This window comes from Anabrus simplex, chromosome 1, assembly GCF_040414725.1.
Source record: "Anabrus simplex isolate iqAnaSimp1 chromosome 1, ASM4041472v1, whole genome shotgun sequence".
Taxonomy (NCBI): domain Eukaryota; kingdom Metazoa; phylum Arthropoda; class Insecta; order Orthoptera; family Tettigoniidae; genus Anabrus; species Anabrus simplex.
In genome coordinates this window covers 1,219,943,670-1,219,960,595 of record NC_090265.1, presented here as the reverse complement: position 1 = coordinate 1,219,960,595, position 16,926 = coordinate 1,219,943,670, and the positions used below count along the sequence as shown (strand labels likewise).

General features: G+C 39.3%; 1 protein-coding gene across 2 annotated transcripts in view; it reads right to left on the bottom strand.

Moving 5' to 3' along the window:
• Window positions 1-16,926, bottom strand: part of Polr2H (DNA-directed RNA polymerases I, II, and III subunit Rpb8) — a 750,482-nt gene that overhangs the window by 450,145 nt on the left and 283,411 nt on the right. The window contains exon 1 of one of the 2 annotated variants that reach the window (XM_068225446.1): window positions 4,680-4,704. The exons of the other annotated variant lie outside the window; for it this stretch is intronic. Within the exon in view, the coding sequence (XP_068081547.1) occupies window positions 4,680-4,688 (9 nt within the window). The 5' untranslated portion in view covers window positions 4,689-4,704. Of the gene's footprint in view, window positions 1-4,679; window positions 4,705-16,926 lie in introns of those variants that run through there. 2 annotated transcript variants of the gene reach the window in all.

Here is a 16,926-nt window from a genome sequence, read left to right as displayed (position 1 = left end):
ATAAATCATTCTATAACGTTTACTCTAATTACAGAGTAATCATTGGAAAATAGGGCAAGGGTGCAATACACGCATATCGCTGTCAACTGTATGAACTACTGAATACTGGAAGTGCGTTGGCGCGGTGGTTTAACCACCGCAACCATAGAGAAGGATTTGTCACTTTACTGCGCTGATGATCGCATGAAAAAAAACCTCTTCCCACATATTCTCTTCTCCGCTCATCGTAATTACAGATTCACATTAAAATATCTATAAATATTTCCCCGACGTTATGCAATTATTTCGCCTATTCCAAAAAATGTTGACCCGTACTATTGATGATATGCGTAATCCAGTATCTCAGGGTGGAAATCACAGTAAACAAAAGTCAACATCAGAAATGAGAAAAATACACATTCTCAACAAATTTCATTAAACCAATGCCAGTTTTCAGTATGAGAAATTAAATCTCTTTCGAGGGTTTCTGGAGAAATGTTGCTAAGTAGCAAATAGATTATTGAAATGGAGAACATGAAAGAGGGTGTAGGCCTATATCAAAATACCTTTCGTGTAAAGATGACGGCTGACCTCCTCCCTCACCTAGGGGCTAAACACTGTTAGGTAGGTGGTAATATTTTTAAATTCCGCCTCCTATAGTTAACGGCAATACCAGGAAGTTATGTAAATACTGTTTAATATACGTAGGTTTCCGATGCACTGAGGAGTAGGAAGCAGCTCAGTGGAGATTTCTTGCACAAGTAGGACATTTTTCAGCGTTATATCACTGGTCATTGCTATCGATGGCGATGTCACACGCTGTTGCTACGTTCGTTAGAACCCAGGAAAGTTAAATCTCGATGACCATCAACCCTAAGAAAGCAGGTTTGTTTGAAGCGCCAGATCTCATATGAGCCATATGACTAGGTACATTCACCTGATCTCCCTTCTTTCACGTGAACAGTATCTGTTAGTGTGATCTCTGTCATTTTTTTTTTACACTGTGGATGGTCTCTTGGTAATCCTTTCCGTTCACAATGAGAACAATAAGGCGTCGAAACGTATGTGATGACATATCTAAGATTCGTCTTACCATTTACAATGTCAACAAAACGCTAACGTCTAAACAGAACAATGGCAGAGTGTGAAAACAAATAAAAGTGTATGCTTCGGCTGTATGACGAATGATGAAGTGGCAGTGCAATTTAAGTTCATATAAACTGTATTAGTCTTTGTGTTCACTGTACTGTGGTATATTTAAAATGCAGGAAATATATATGTAGACGATGGCGGCTTCATCTGGTGAACTAGAGGACTGATGCTTATAACTATTCCCCTTTTTGTCACGCATAAAATCAAGTATTTTAAACAAATAATAACATGGTAACCTAAAGAGTTTTCATTCTCATAATGTGGATATATATAATGAAAATCACCAATAGATTTAATTTCATTAGCTATTTCTTTCTATATATTTTGTTTCAACAAATGGTATGTATATAATTTAGATACATTTTGTCATAGAGACAGACGATTTTGAAACGAAACGATCAGTTCCTCACGAAACGACTATGATAGTACGTTTTCGGGTTTGTTCCGGCGCAGTTCTATAAAGTGACAGTTGTTGGTTTAAAAAAAAAATTCTTATCGAATTTCATCAACGCGAACAAGAAAACTCTCAAGTTTGCTTCTTACATTTACGATCACATTTTTGCTTACGTATTTCGTTGTGAATGCTTTCATTAAATAGCATGGGGGCAATGTTTCATCCGATTATTGTGCTTAATGCTCATTGTCAATGGGCTTTTATAACTGCTATTCTTCCTGTATCGTGACTTCTTCTCGTCTAGCAGGACGATAGTCGTAGGATAAGGTAGTGGCTCCCAATGTGCGCGCCGTGTCTGCCTGGGGTGCACCAAACTTTGGCATGGGCGACGCACCGATATTATCGTGTGCTCACTCAGTGATTAGAAAATACGTTTACTATTTTTAGTACATAAACGAATTTCTATGGGAGTGTGTTGACTTTGCTGCTATTTATCGTACATTTCCTATCAAGGAGCCCAGTAAATTAACATTAATAAAGATATGATGAATCCACGCGCAAGCTTTTCCACACATGGTGTAGTGCTTTCGGTCTGTCACATTCTAGCGCCAAATTAACGTCCCTGACTTCAGCGAAACATTCAGGAAGTAACTTCATTTCTCTATCTAAAGTAATAGAACACTCCCATTCCCTAGTTCCGGATCACCTGAAAATGGCGAGAGAGTACTTATTCATTTATAGCAATCAATTTTTTCTGATACATGCAAATGATTTTCCTTATTACAAATATTTTGTCAATTACAGTATTAGGCCTTGGAAAGGTGATCTGAATGACAGGAAGCATGAACAACAAATGGCAAATAAGTTAATACGGTATGGAAAGGACAGCTGATTCAGAAAGTAATGGAACCAACTAGAGAATATTCTGGTCCTACATTAAATATTATACTTAAATGTAATAGTGTTTATGCAAATTTTACAAATTTATCACCTTAACAAAACTGTCGTGGGTGCATACAGTGTTATACATTCTAGGACAAACATGTGTCCTACACGTTCACTGGTTAAATTAGTGCTTATTTATTTCCTATTATTTTTCTTTTGTCACTTTTTAAAATACAGAAATATGTTACTATTCTTCACGATGCAATCCACTCTTTATTTTATGATTTTACAATTGTATGAAATTATTTCCTCTTGTTCTATTCTTGGTTTATATTCAGTCTCCCTATCCAAAAATAAATAGCCTATACCCGACTTATACGACTGTAATCATTCCACGAGGGCACCCACGGTAGAGTCTATGATTAACAGGGAAAGGGAGCCATGGGCGTCAACAGTTTGGGAGTCACTGGCTAAAGAATAGCTTCTCGTCCCATTGCAGTTAATCGCTATCGATTATTATTATTATTATTATTATTATTATTATTATTATTATTACAATCTGCTTTTCAACAATTCAATCACTGGTTGTTATCACTTCGTATTCGATAGTACCGAGCGAGTTGGCCGTGCGTTTAGGGTCGAAACAATATTGGAAATAAGGCAAACTTATCCAATGTTACTTCCATTTTCTTGACTCTGAGTGAGGACTATCAAAAGAGGGCAGCACACTGAGGTTTTGAAAAACATAATCCAAGTGCTTAAATCTAAAGATGTGACTAGCAGAGCGTTCCCATATTATTCTTGTGAAGCTTTGGAAGACACTGATGTGTCAACATACCTTACGGTTGGTGTTTAAGGGAGCCGTCTTAAACTACGTTCTTTGGACCATTCCAACGACACGTAAGGAAGCTGTAGTTTTTCTCCACGCCAATTTTTTTTTCAAGAGGAACAAAAACTACTTTCGTTTCGGTTTCAAAACACAGATAAAAACTTCAGTATAAACCACGACTGACACACTAACAACGTGCCGATTCAGGCAATGAATTACTATACGAACTTGTCGAATCTAACTTGATGTAATATGATGTCTATTTTTATTACTGTACATCAACTTTTACGAACAACGAAACATATGAATGCGATAGTAGACGGGCTTCATTTACTGTCACTCGAGGCATTTTTAGGGACAACGTTCATTATAAACACATACCGCGCCGACTTGAATTCAGGCGGTGAATGACTGCTCACTCATATGCGCGACATATTCTCATTTCCATGTTCATACAAATCAGTACAACAGACAGAAACGATTGCCTGGAACAAACGACTGTTGCTACCAATTGCTGATTCATTGTGAAGGATTTCCCGCCAATAAGTGTTTTTCTGGTTCTTTCAACAGGAGGAATTTGAAAGGCTTTCACCGTATATCTTACTAATATAAGAAGGATGTCTGTCCGTGAATTCGTTCCTTCTTGTCGTAATTTAAGAAGACTAATAGCATACAAGATACAGAAACACCCATTTTTGAAAGTTTCGTCAGTCTGTCATTCGGTTTGGAATGAACAAGCGAGAAAACTGCTAACCCATTTTTCATTAAACTTGTAAACATTACAGGCATCCAGAATTTCGCATGGACTTGGCTTTATCTCAATCTGTTCACTAAAGTAAAGGAAACTTTACAATTGTAACCACATACCTGCCATTCTGCCTTACTTAAAGCTCTGGCAATACCGGGCTTTCAAGGACGACAGCTAATAGCGGGCATCTATTCAGTAGGAGCTGAGAAATAATTTTAACCTCGAGAATACCGCCTCTCAGAAAGAGAAAAGCGAACAATGAATCAGCTATTTCCCTTGCGCGATACCGATACCACGCCCAGGTCCATTGTTTGTTACTAGCTAAGAATATCGGTTGTGCTTAGAACTTCCGCCAGTACTAGAGCTTTGTCCTGGCCGTGGTGTTATACCCTATGTCCACTTTAAACGGGTTTTCTATAAGCTGTTAGTTTCTCTACACCTCTATTCTCTTCTTTCCAAAAATATTCAACTTTTATCCAGAAATAAACAGAAACAAAGCTGTTCTAACATGATCAAAAATATATTGAACCCATTTTGATACAGTTTCCAGTTTTCATCAGTTCCATAACTGACCATAAAACCCATTTACAAGCCTGCGAAATCGCCGATAAAAACTAGTATTACATAAAACTTATCACAAGCAATTACATTTTATATGTGGACGTATTTCAAGTACCAACTTATAAACTTACAGTTCTCATACCGTTCTTCGTCAGATCTTTTACAATACTGGCTTACAGGAAGTAACTTTTCTTATTTCCTTCGGCGGGGATGGATGAGCAATGGCAATAACGGCCTTGGGCCCCCAAACATTGCAACATACAATTTAGAATAACCTTTGCGAATGAAGCTCGTTACGTAAGGTGGGAGAGCGATGTTGGCCTTGCGCACGCGCGAACACTGCGTATGTTCCTCCACGAACTGCTTCATCAAAGGTGACCGCTACAATGATTCCGAGAGCTAATTCTAAGACGTCTCTTACCATTTCCTACTTTAGAACATTTTTATAGCCTAAATTGGTCTCGAACTTCACCAAATGATGATGACTGATGTCCGGATGCGGTCAAAAGGGACGTATTTTTTTTTCCTGTGGTTTAATGTCGCACCAACTCAGACACGTTTTTTTCACGACGATGGGATAGTAAAGGGCTAGGATTGGGAAGGAAGCTACCGTCGTTAATGGAGTTCGAAGCCACCATCTCCAGAATGGAAGCTAACAGCTACACGGCCCGAACTGAGCAGCCAATTTACTCGGTCGAAGATGAGGATGACTGTACGAGAGAATAAGAACAGAAAGGAATGTAGTAGTAGTAGTAGTAGTAATAATAGTAGCAGTAGTAGTAGTAGTAGTAGTAGTAGTAGTAGTAGTAGTAGTTGTTGTTGTTGTTGTTGCCAAATCGTTTTCGACTCAAGCGATGTATTTGTGCACACACTGTGTGGAACATACCTGACTGACTGACTGACTGACTGACTGAAGTAGTATGTGTTTGACTAAACATTTGGGTCTCAGAGGAGCGAAAAGGTGATGCAAGATTTTTTTCTTTTTTTGCTAGTTGCTTTACGTCGCACCGACACAGATAGGTCTTATGGCGACGATGGGGCAGGAATGGGCTAGGAGTGGGAAGGAAGCGGCCGTGGCCTTAATTAAGGTACAGGCTGGTGTGAAAATGGGAAACCACGGAAAACCATCTTCAGGGCTGCCGACAGTGGAGTTCGAACCTACTGTCTCCCGAATACTGGATACTGGCCGCACTAAAGTGACTGCAGCTATCGAGCTCGGTGATGCAAGATTTAACATAAAATTCTATTCCATAGCATCTGCCTGGAAGGAATGGTGGATAAGCGACTGGAACGGACAATCAGTGTGGCCCACGGTGACTATAGTCCCGCTGTGAAGAGTCACGTAAAATTAAGTCACGCACGTCTACAATTGAAACATTCAACTCAGGCATCTTAACACGTAGGTCTAAGAAAGTAGATGAAAACTTGTTAAGATATCATTTTCGAGAATTAATTTACTACAATAAAAGGACACTTTGCGTATGAAACAAGACCAGCAAACCACAACCATAATCTACAGGTATTCGTGAGTAGAAATGAGATCGTTAAACAAGTGCAATCAAAACTCTTTAAACACATTCAAAATCCACTTTCATTATAAAAGCAATAATTTACCAGTCAGAAACTAACTGGAGGAATTTCTAAGGTCGGCGAACTTCATTAATGAACATTATTTGCGCAATTTCTCATCGGAAATGAAGTGTGGAGAAAGCAGTAAACTATGCCGATGATCTTATCTGAGTGTGGTATTTAATTAAAGCTGAGATAAAGCTTCGAAACATTTAGAATCAATTACCATCAGTGTTTCATCAATGAATAAGTACCGAGGTTACGGATAGTGGAAGCCTTTTAACTTCCACCCCTCCCAGGGCCTTCATTGACAACACGGAGATGACTTCGCTTTTTTGTTTCATTAATGGAAACTAACGGAATTTCGTATATTGAAACTACATTTTAAGTGGTATGCAAGTTTACCGCTAAGGGTGTGAAAATGCACGCCCTGCAAAGACACATACAATAGCAAAACAAATTAACTCACTGAAAAATAAAATAATGTCCTGGAAGTACAAAATTTAGTCCGTCTACAGTAAAACGAACTCACGCGCTTATAAAATTTAAAAATATCCTCGACATTTAATTACTAGGCCTACTTACGATTATTTTCATCAATAACGTACCCCAAATGGCAGACAATGGGACAGCTTTTATTTGACTAAGTAAACCTATCAATTAAAAAATCGCTATTTTTTAAGAAACAATATACCAAGCTCAACGAAAATTTGGATGATCAGCTTATGATCATCATGTTAAGAATCCAATATTTAATAATAATAATAATAATAATAATAATAATAATAATAATAATAATAATAATAATAATAATAATAATAATTGTCTTACGTTCCACTAACGATACTTACGGTTTTTCGAAGACGCTGAGGCCTCTAGATCGATATCCCACGGGAGTTACTTTACGTGCCGGTAAGTCCACCAACACGAGATTGACGAATTTGAGAACCTTTAAATACCACCGGACTGAGCCAGATCGAACCCGCCAACTTGGGTTCAGAAAGCCATCGCTATGTCGTCTGACCAACTCAGCATGGAAAATCAGTTTTTACTTTCGTTCAGCAGAGTTGAATATTATGGAGAATTGAGTTGGCTGTGCTCACGTAGAACACAATTGGGAATTCGAAAAGCCAAAATGCATTCACGGTATTATTCCAAATGTTTGTTGAGGTGTGTTATCTGCCGAAGAAGCATATGGAAGAGCTGATTTTAGACTTGTTAATTTCAAAACGACACAATAAAAGTAGAATGCAGAGTATTTTATATAAAAGAAGAGTCGTATAGTTCCAAAACCCGCGAACTCCCCAAAAATGGCGTATCAAGTTCACTGCACCAGCGTATTCTGTATCACAATGCCATTATGATCCATGAGTGACAATGTTCCAAAACGAGTCCATTCCTGTTGGAATTGAGGGATGAAATTGGAGATCATTTCCAAAAGCTGTCTTTTTTTTTTGTGTGTGTGATAATTGTGGACGATATTTAAAGTACAAGGGAAGGGGCAGAAAGAACGTTACAAATATGGATGAATGGGCCAAGAACAAGGAAAAACTGAAAGGTAAGACATGTTGATGATTTGCTAATGCCTAAAATTCAAAGCACTCTTGCACTGATATTAATTAACATAAATTAAACGCTGAACATTAATGTTATTAATTTGATAACGCTTATAGTTCTATTATTAGTACTATTTTGTTTCATTTTGGGTATTCTGCAAGTGGTTCCCCAGGTAAACCAGTCTGTGGACGTAATACTAAAGGCTTCGAGAGCAGCCAGTTAACAACTAGATACATAATCATTTCCACGCAGTATTCTACAATAGTTACAACAAGATCATGTATGTATGTATGTTTAGTCTTCAGCCCGAAGGCTGGTTGGATCCTCAACAGCTCCGCCATCAGCTGTCATAAATGGCCTAGGCATCGCTGAAGAGGCGTACTAGGGAAATGAGGGGTGAGGTAGTTTCCCGTTGCTTTCCTCACCGAGCCAGAAGTTGCTATTACATATCAATCTGCCAAGCCCACTGAAATGCATGCACCAACTGACCCTATGAGCAACATTTTCACACCATTCATAGCAGGGACTGGCTGCATAAGGAATGGCATTACTAGCATCACTCATACCTCAGTCACTTTCATCTTGTCAAAGCCAAGGATAAAGCTGAGACAGATCAATAAAAGTAACAATATTGCTCTAGCCCATACCAGAAGACATAGTGCACTGTAAACACTACGTCCTGCCAGCAAAGGCAGAACAAGATCATATAATACTGATATACACTAATAGCAGCCTTTGGAAAATAACTAATGGAATTTCGAAAGAAACCAATTCTCTAAACTTAAAAAAAAAGGCCACTATGAAACCAGGAGAACCATTCAGAATACCTGTTTGACAAAAGATTTTTCTGTCAGTCCTCAATCTAAAAAGTACCAGAGTTTAGAATGTTTGTAGGAAACATGTAATGGGACATTTACTGAAGGAACATAGGGGTTGTGATGCAAGCTCCAAGGAATATTATGCAAAACATCAGGCTATTTCTTTGTTCATGGACATCATAAAACCCATCGAATCTCATTATTGCAGAGGTATATCTCAGAAAAAGTATTTATCTAGTGATCTGTAGATTAATAAACTTTGGAGCATGTTCAATAGTGGATGTCAAGATGTCAAACTACGTAAGAAAACACATATCTTCCGTAATACCATACATAGGCAATATAATACTGGATTTGGTACCGCTGCACCTAAAACAGATGCGTGTTTGAGATGCCTGCAGTTAAATAGGAATGTGATTACTGCATTTCTTTCTTTTAAGTATTGAATAGGTTGAACCTCCTTTTCAATTATTTAATTTTTAACATGCCTGCAGTTGTCAGAAAAATGAGAAATTGTCCAAATATCCAGGATAAAAATGATCTTACGGTAGCAAACCGCGTTCATTCGAAGCGGGCTAAAGCATTCTATGGTTTATTAAAAGGGAAACAAAATGATGTTTTACCGAGTAAGTTGGACATGCGGCTAGGGGCGCGAAGATGTGAGTTTGCATTCGGGAGATAGCGGGTTCGAATTCGAATGTCTGCGGTCCTGAAGAGGGTTTTGCGTGATTACCAATTTTCATACCGGGCAAATGCCGGGGCTGTACCTTAAATAAGGAAACGGCCATTTCCTTCCAACTCCTAGCCCTTTCCTATCTCATCGTCGCCATAAGACCTGTCTGTACCGATCAAGTGGCCACGCGGTTTGAGTCACGTACCTACCAGCTTCCATTCTGGAGATTGTGGGTTTGAGCCCGACTGTCGGCAATCCTGAAGATGGATTTCTGTGGTTTCCCCATTGTACCTTAATAACAAAATAAATAACAAAATAAAAACTCTGTAATGGCTTCAATGGTTTTTAGATGGCTTCTGTGTAACGCTCCAGAACAGGTAAAATGTGTTTAGCTTATATTCCCAGTGAGAGGCCATTGCTTTATTCTTCCAGACAGGGCATTCGCCCGAATTGAAAAGGAAATGAAAAGAAAAGATATTTTCGTTTGGCCAAACAGATGTGTGGAATTATTTTGTAATCATGGGACTGTGGTACGTCTGGGATCTGAGATGGAAAAGCTGTGCTTTAGATACTCTCCTTCTCCCTGGAAAGTGGCTTTCAAATGTCACTCCTCTAAAAGGATTATTATAACATGGGAGTAAAAACCATCCTCTAAATATCACTGCCAGATGAGAACAGTACGTTCGCATACACACTTGTGTTTCAAAACCAATTAACAAAAAGGGGAAATCGGTCCGAACTATGAACCCTGTGGTGCTTCCAGAAGTGCTGTCATGAACTCCCTGAAGTTGAGGGACTAGATAGACACCTGAATAACCACTTTGGCGATTCCTGGATAGAAAATGACACACACGAAGTCGCATAAGAATAAAATTATTGTATTTCACGGATAAATTGTGATCTTAAAATTTAGATTAGTAACCGTTTTGTATTTTCATTCTAGTGTGATTTTTCATATTGTTGCTTTCATTTTTATATGACTTTTGATAAATAAGTTCGGTCAACAAATTACATTGTAGTCAGTTCCAAAATCTCTCTGTTCTGCAGTTATTATTTCCAAAACCTGCCTTTTCCGTCACTGATTTCTAAATGCTGCCTTCTTTATATTAAAATTTTTGCAATTTTTTAACAGAGCATGCAGGAACCCAAATTTATGTTTTAAAGGTTTATGGAGAGTAATACTACCACAAAGTCTCTCATAGTGCCATATTCTTATCAGCATAATTAATGGGCATAGCACCAAGGCCGATATCTAACTAGCGTTAATCTGTCGGGATACTTACGGCTACTGGATCCACATTCCCATACTCTTATAAGCATAATGATTGTGAACAGCATCAAAGTGTTGCTTTCCCTATTTACAAGGCCGGTAAATAGAAGGAATTTATTCGTCATACACATTTAATACATGAACACCGACTCGTTGACTGAATGGTCAGCGTACTGACCTTCGGTTCAGAGGGTCCCGGGTTCGATTCCCGGCCGGGTCGGGGATTTTAACCTGTATTGCTTAATTCCAATGGCTCGGGGGCTGGGTGGTTGTGCTGTCTCCAACATCCCTGCAACTCACACACCACACATAACACTATCCTCCACCACAATAACACGCAGTTACCTACGCATGGCAGATGCCGCCCACCCTCATCGGAGGGTCTGCCTTACAAGGGCTGCTCTCGGCTAGAAATAGCCACACGAAATTATTATTAATACATGAACAGGAGTTTTATTCTGTGTTATCGTAGTTTATTACCTCAAGTCTGTTTTAATCTTCTTATCTTTGTTAGATCATCCCTTCTTTAATAATTTCCATATGATCTTGTGACATATTTTGAAGTCTGTACAATATAATTTGTTATATTGTTATATAAGGCGAGGGACTTCAGAAAATATGGAACCGTTGTAATCTTTAGATCGAGCAACGCCAGGTACGACAACAAGTGTTTAATATTCCTGAAAGCACAAATTTGTTGTCCATTACACAATTAATAAGGTCATACAGTTGCAACTATTACAAATAAATGATTGCTAATATGTACTCTTGGAATGGCAGGCAGAGCAACTAATACTGTACGGAACACACTGTACAGAGTTTCATACGTTAAAAAAAAAACAATTTGCTTTACGTTGCACCGACACAGATAGGTCTTATGGTGACGATGGAATAGGAAAGATCTAGGAGTGGGAAGGAAGCGGCATTGGCCTTAATTAAGGTACAACCTCAGCAGCATTTGCCTGGTGTGAAAACCATCTTCAGGGCTGCCGACAGTGGGGTTTGAACCCACTATCTCCCGGATGCAAGCTCACAGCTGCGCGCCCCTAACCGCACGGCCAACTCGCCCGGTTTCATGTGTAGGCCTATTAAGAGAAAGTTTGAAGTGGGATATATTCAATCAAATCCCCCATATTATTCTCAATGAATAATTCTAGGACTAAGGCTGTTATTAAACAAAGTTAATTTCGAATATAATTTACGTATTTCCGATTTTGTCTGTAGTCGCCGACAACAGTGGCAACTTGAACTCTACGCCACTGAAGTACCGTAACGAATTCTCAGAAACACTAAGGTAAGCAATTCATTTCATCCAAGGACGATCTACATGTTGTCAAGTATCGTCTAGCGCAATTGCTACTACCTTGTTACAAAACGTTCTTTAGCATATATGAAAACATACATCTTCAACTAGGAGAGTTAATTTTAACTCGTGTAGCTAAGCGAAATGCTATAGTACGCATGATCTAGTCAGCGAGTAAAATTTATGTCAAAAAGTGAGAAAAATAGGAGCTGCTACCAGCAGTTTCAAAGAACAGACTGGAAAACTGATGAATTTTCGCTTGGCTGTTGATCAGTGAACCATTTTTGTTTAAAACACTTCTATTGCGAACGATACTGGTCTAAACAACATGACATGTAAATCACAATGATATGCAGATCCTATATCGAAGCACTTATCTGAGCGAGTTAAATTATTACAACTGCATTTCCAGTGTTTCCTTTTTGTTTACTCAATATGTCTAGAAAGTCAAGAATAAAAGCCGAGAGGATTCGTGGCGTAGACCACGAGTCATCTCGCAGTCTGCAAACCTTTCGGGCTGAGCAGCGGTAGTTTGGTGCGCAAAGCTCCGTCAGGGCCATAGCGCCATAGAGGTTATTTTTGTTTGCTATTTGAACGTAAATTCATATTTAATTTGATTTTATTGTGTATGCCAACCATCCTAAATTTAAAATGCTGGAATGTGCACTCAGTACGGAATGGAGATGTCGTTACCCAGCAATACTTATTAACAGCTGTACAGCAACATGTTGCTGGATATAACTTAACACCCTGCATCATTATATATCACATTGTAACACGCAGAACCAATCTTGCACTGATTATAGTAGTAAGTAGAGTGACCTTGAAACGACCAACTGGAAGGCCACGTTATGCCTTCAGTACCCCAGACTGCTAATGTACATTGCTGTAATATCGATATAATCTGGACAGATATACAAGTGATTCAATACAATGCCAAGAGGGGATCGATGTCCGGAAATGCATGGTTTGGGTGATGTGAGGCCTCAAAATCTGACACCACTCCGGATATGGTGATGAGAGTGCGTTTTAAGTTTTCTGAAGAAACCTTCACCGACACATCAAGAGATCACATCGTGCATTAAATTACCAATGGGGCTCGAAGTGTCGACCTCTAATTAATTGTATTACAGAGTCTACATCGGTGGTGCAGAGATGTGGACAAAGTAGTTTTTGTTTGGGTTCCTATGAAGGGTATGGTACAGTGAAGTCCACAACATGTTGGAAGATCTTTACTTGAAAGGCTTTTCTCATCGTTTACGGATGTTTCAAGGCGACTGTCAGTCAATAACGCTGTCACACCCACCTGACCAAGTGAGGTGAGGTGCAGACAGATCTGATCTCGCAAGGTCTTGAGTGGCATTGTTCAGTTCGTCCGGCCTTCAGTTAGCAAGGCCGAACACTAGCTCCTAGACGAGCCGTAGACCACTCGAGCGGAACTTGGCTAGCATTGCTTCAACCTCGACCACGAGTAAAATTGCATCCTTTCATAGACCACGGTCTACCTAGCGCTAGCCACATGAAGGCTATCGAAACGATGAGCTCTAAAGCCACTACTTCTTCAACTGTACGTTCCACAGTTTAAGTTTATTTTCGAAGAGCAGAGGATATCATCGTTATAATTATTGAGTGAAATTTGTTTAATAACCTGTGATTGTCGTGGTGTCTGAACTGAGGTGTGCTCAGGATTGAAAAATATACCCCAAGTTAGATATTCTAATATAAACTGCCGGATGCTGCGCACAAAAACCTTAACATGAATAAAGGAAAGCTGAGCCCAAGGTAGAAGGGAAAGTGATAACAGCCAAATGATAGCTTCACTAGTATCACTTTTCAGTTAAAAGCATTCTACTCAGTATATCCAGTGACGGGAGATTATCTACCCCCATAAACACATTAAAAGAAACCATTAAATAAATAAATAAATAAATAAATAAATAAATAAATAAATAAATAAATAAATAAATAAATAAATAAATAAATAAATAATTTATAAATAAATAAATAAATAAATAAATAAGAAACTGAATATTCAACACAAAATTTAGAAGAAACGAAGAAAAAAGAAAGAGGAATACCAAATTTAGTCCGAAACGGAATTTTTTTTTTTTTGTTCGTTTTATCCCGTCATGAAAATCTCTTTCCGATCGTAGAAGTCGTGGGAGAGTTTCGGTAACAACAAGGAAAGGCCAGGTCAAACGGCAGGGAAACCTTTCTGGACAGTAATAAAAAATCTTGGAGGGAAAAAGGCAATGAATAGTGTTTTGGGTTAATGAGGTGAATTCATAAGAGATACCTACAAATAACAGGGATTCATTCGACAAGTGAAAGGAATATTTTGAAAATCTTATCAATGTAAAAAGAAGTTTTCTTATGACGTAAATAACAACCAAGTTCATGGTGAGAATGGTAAATCAACTCCATTGTCATAAAGCAGTAGGACCAGACTGCATCAGACCTGAAGTGGTGAAATAATGGGAAGGCAGGAATGAAATGGCTTCAGAGAGTAATACGGTTAGCATGGAATGTTAGTAAAGTGCCTTCTAATTGGAAGAAAGCAGTAATTGTACCTATATACGGTATAAGCAAGGGAACCGAAAAGATTGTAAGAACTATCGAAGTATTTCATTGATCATTATTCAAGGTAAAGAATTCACTGGCATCTTGGAAGGGAGGGTACGAGCACTGGCTGCGAGTAAGATGGATGAAAACCAGTGTGGTTTTAGACCACAGAGGGGCGTCAGGATCAAATTTTCAGTATGTACCTGGTAATTGAAAAATGCTACGAGAGGAACAGACAGTCTATGTTTATGTTTCGTACAGCTTTAGAAGGCATATGCCAGAGTACCAAGGGCAAAGACGTTCGCCGTACTAGGGACTATGTTAACTGCACATTATTAACACAAATCAATGGCATTTGTTTTGACAACTGGGCTGCGGCAAAACTTGATAGTAGAATGAGTTCTTGGTTCACGGAACTTGGGTTTGACAAGTCTTTCACCTTTGTTTTTCATTGTCTACATGCATCATCTACTGCCAAGGTATAAAGTGGCAGGGAGGGATTCAGTTATGTGGAAATGTAGTAAGCAGATTGGCCTCTGCCAATGACGGTCTTAATGACGGATTGTGCAGAAAGCCTGCGGACTGATATCTTGGAACTTAAAAATAGGTGCAATGAGTACGATATGAAAATGAATCTATCCAATACTAAAGCGATATCAGCAGGGAAGAAACGTAAAAGAAAAAAAAAACAAGAAAAAAACTGACCGTCACGTTGGGATTACAAAGCTGGAACAGGTAGATAATTTCGCGTATTTTGGATGTGTATACTCCTAGGATGGTAGTATATTAGGTGAGATTGAATCGAGGTCCAGCAAAACTAATACAGTGAGCTCACATCTGCTATCAACAGTATTCTGTAAGAAAGAAGTCAGCTCCTGGACGAAACTATCTTTACACCGGTCTGTTTTCAGACCAATTCTGTTTTACGGGTGCGAAAGCTGGGTGGACTCAGGATATCTTATTCATAAGTTAGAAGTAAGAGACATGAAAGTACCGAGAATGATCGCTGCTATGAACAAGTGGGAGCAATGGCAGGGAGGGTACTCAGAATGAGGAGATGAAGGCTAAGTTAGGAATGAACTCGATTGATGAAGCTATACGCACAAACCGGCTTCGGTGGTGGCCTCATGTGAGGCGAATGGAAGAGAATAGGTTACCTAGGAGAATAAGGGACTCGGTCATAAAGGGTAAGACCAGTAGAGGGAGACCGAGACGACAATGGTTAGACCCAGTTTCTAATTATTTAAAGATAAGAGGTATAGAACTAAACGGAATCACAGAACTAGTTACAAACAGATGACTGTGGCGGCATTTAACAAATTCAAAGAGGCTTGCAGACTGAACGCTGAAAGGCATACCGGTTTATAAGGACAATGTATGTATGTATGTATGTATGTATGTACGTACGATCGTAATCTGTCCTTGGCATCGGCGTCACGTGGTCCAACTGAGGCTATATATATATATATATTTGCAATTTGCTTTACATCGCATCGACACAAATAGGTCTTAGCCTATGGCGAAGACGGGAGAGGAAAGGGCTAGGAGAGGGAAGGAAGCGGCCGTGGCCTTAATTAAGGAACAACCCCAGCATTTGGCTGGTATGAAAATGGGAAACCACGCAAAACCATCTTCAGGGCTGCCGACAGTGGGGTTCGAACCCACTATCTCCCGGATGCAAGCTAACAGCTGCGCGCCCCTAACCGCACGGCCAACTCGCTCGGTAAGTGAGGCTATATCTTCCCGGATGTTGGTTTCCACAGACAGCCTGGGACGTCTTTTGCCCTCCACCTGCGTCAGCCGTCTCATTGCATCAGGTGATCATTCTTCTCTCTTCTCTCAACATGGCCCCAGCAACATAGCCTTCGTTCTCCGACCTTGTCGACGATGTTGGCTGACTGCATTTTAGCGCAGACACCTTCATTATATCTGTCGGGAAGTGTGATGCGTTATGACAACTGATATATGCAAAACAAAAGAGGATTCATTCAGATTCTGATTTCGAACTCACTGCAAACTGAAGAGAGGGGAGATAAATAGTTGTTTGAAACTTGTAATCCGGACTTTTCAGTTCTGTTCTACCACAAGAGTCTTGCTCCATTTTCCTCTTCCCTTATAACACCTCGCAGCAGTCACGTGAAATGTACAGGAAATTAATACAGGAAAACGCATTTGGAAGGACCACCAAAGATCAAAATAATGTTTCATTAAATAGGAGACATCATATACATTTGTTGAAATAAACGTTCGAAATAAAGAACTGCATTACTTCGACTTCTAGTTCTCACGCGAAATAGAAATTTAGTTCTTGAAGATTTTGTATTCCACAAACGACTGAATAACAAGCGCTGTAACTTAGAGCGCCTGTTCACTAACATGATATGGTAAGTGGTGGTGGTGGTGGTTGTTTACGTTCTAAGAGGAAGTGCAAGTAGACAAACATCCTCTATAGGCTATAACACTAATCAGAGAGAAAATGTGGAAGGGATCCGACACTCAGAAAAATGAAGCTATCGGCCAAAGAAAGACAAGGGCCACGATGGGCGGGAAAAGTAAAGACTTCCCTACTTCCCTAGGCCTTCATACACAATACCGCCGGGGTCAGAAAAGAACAAGAGATGACCAA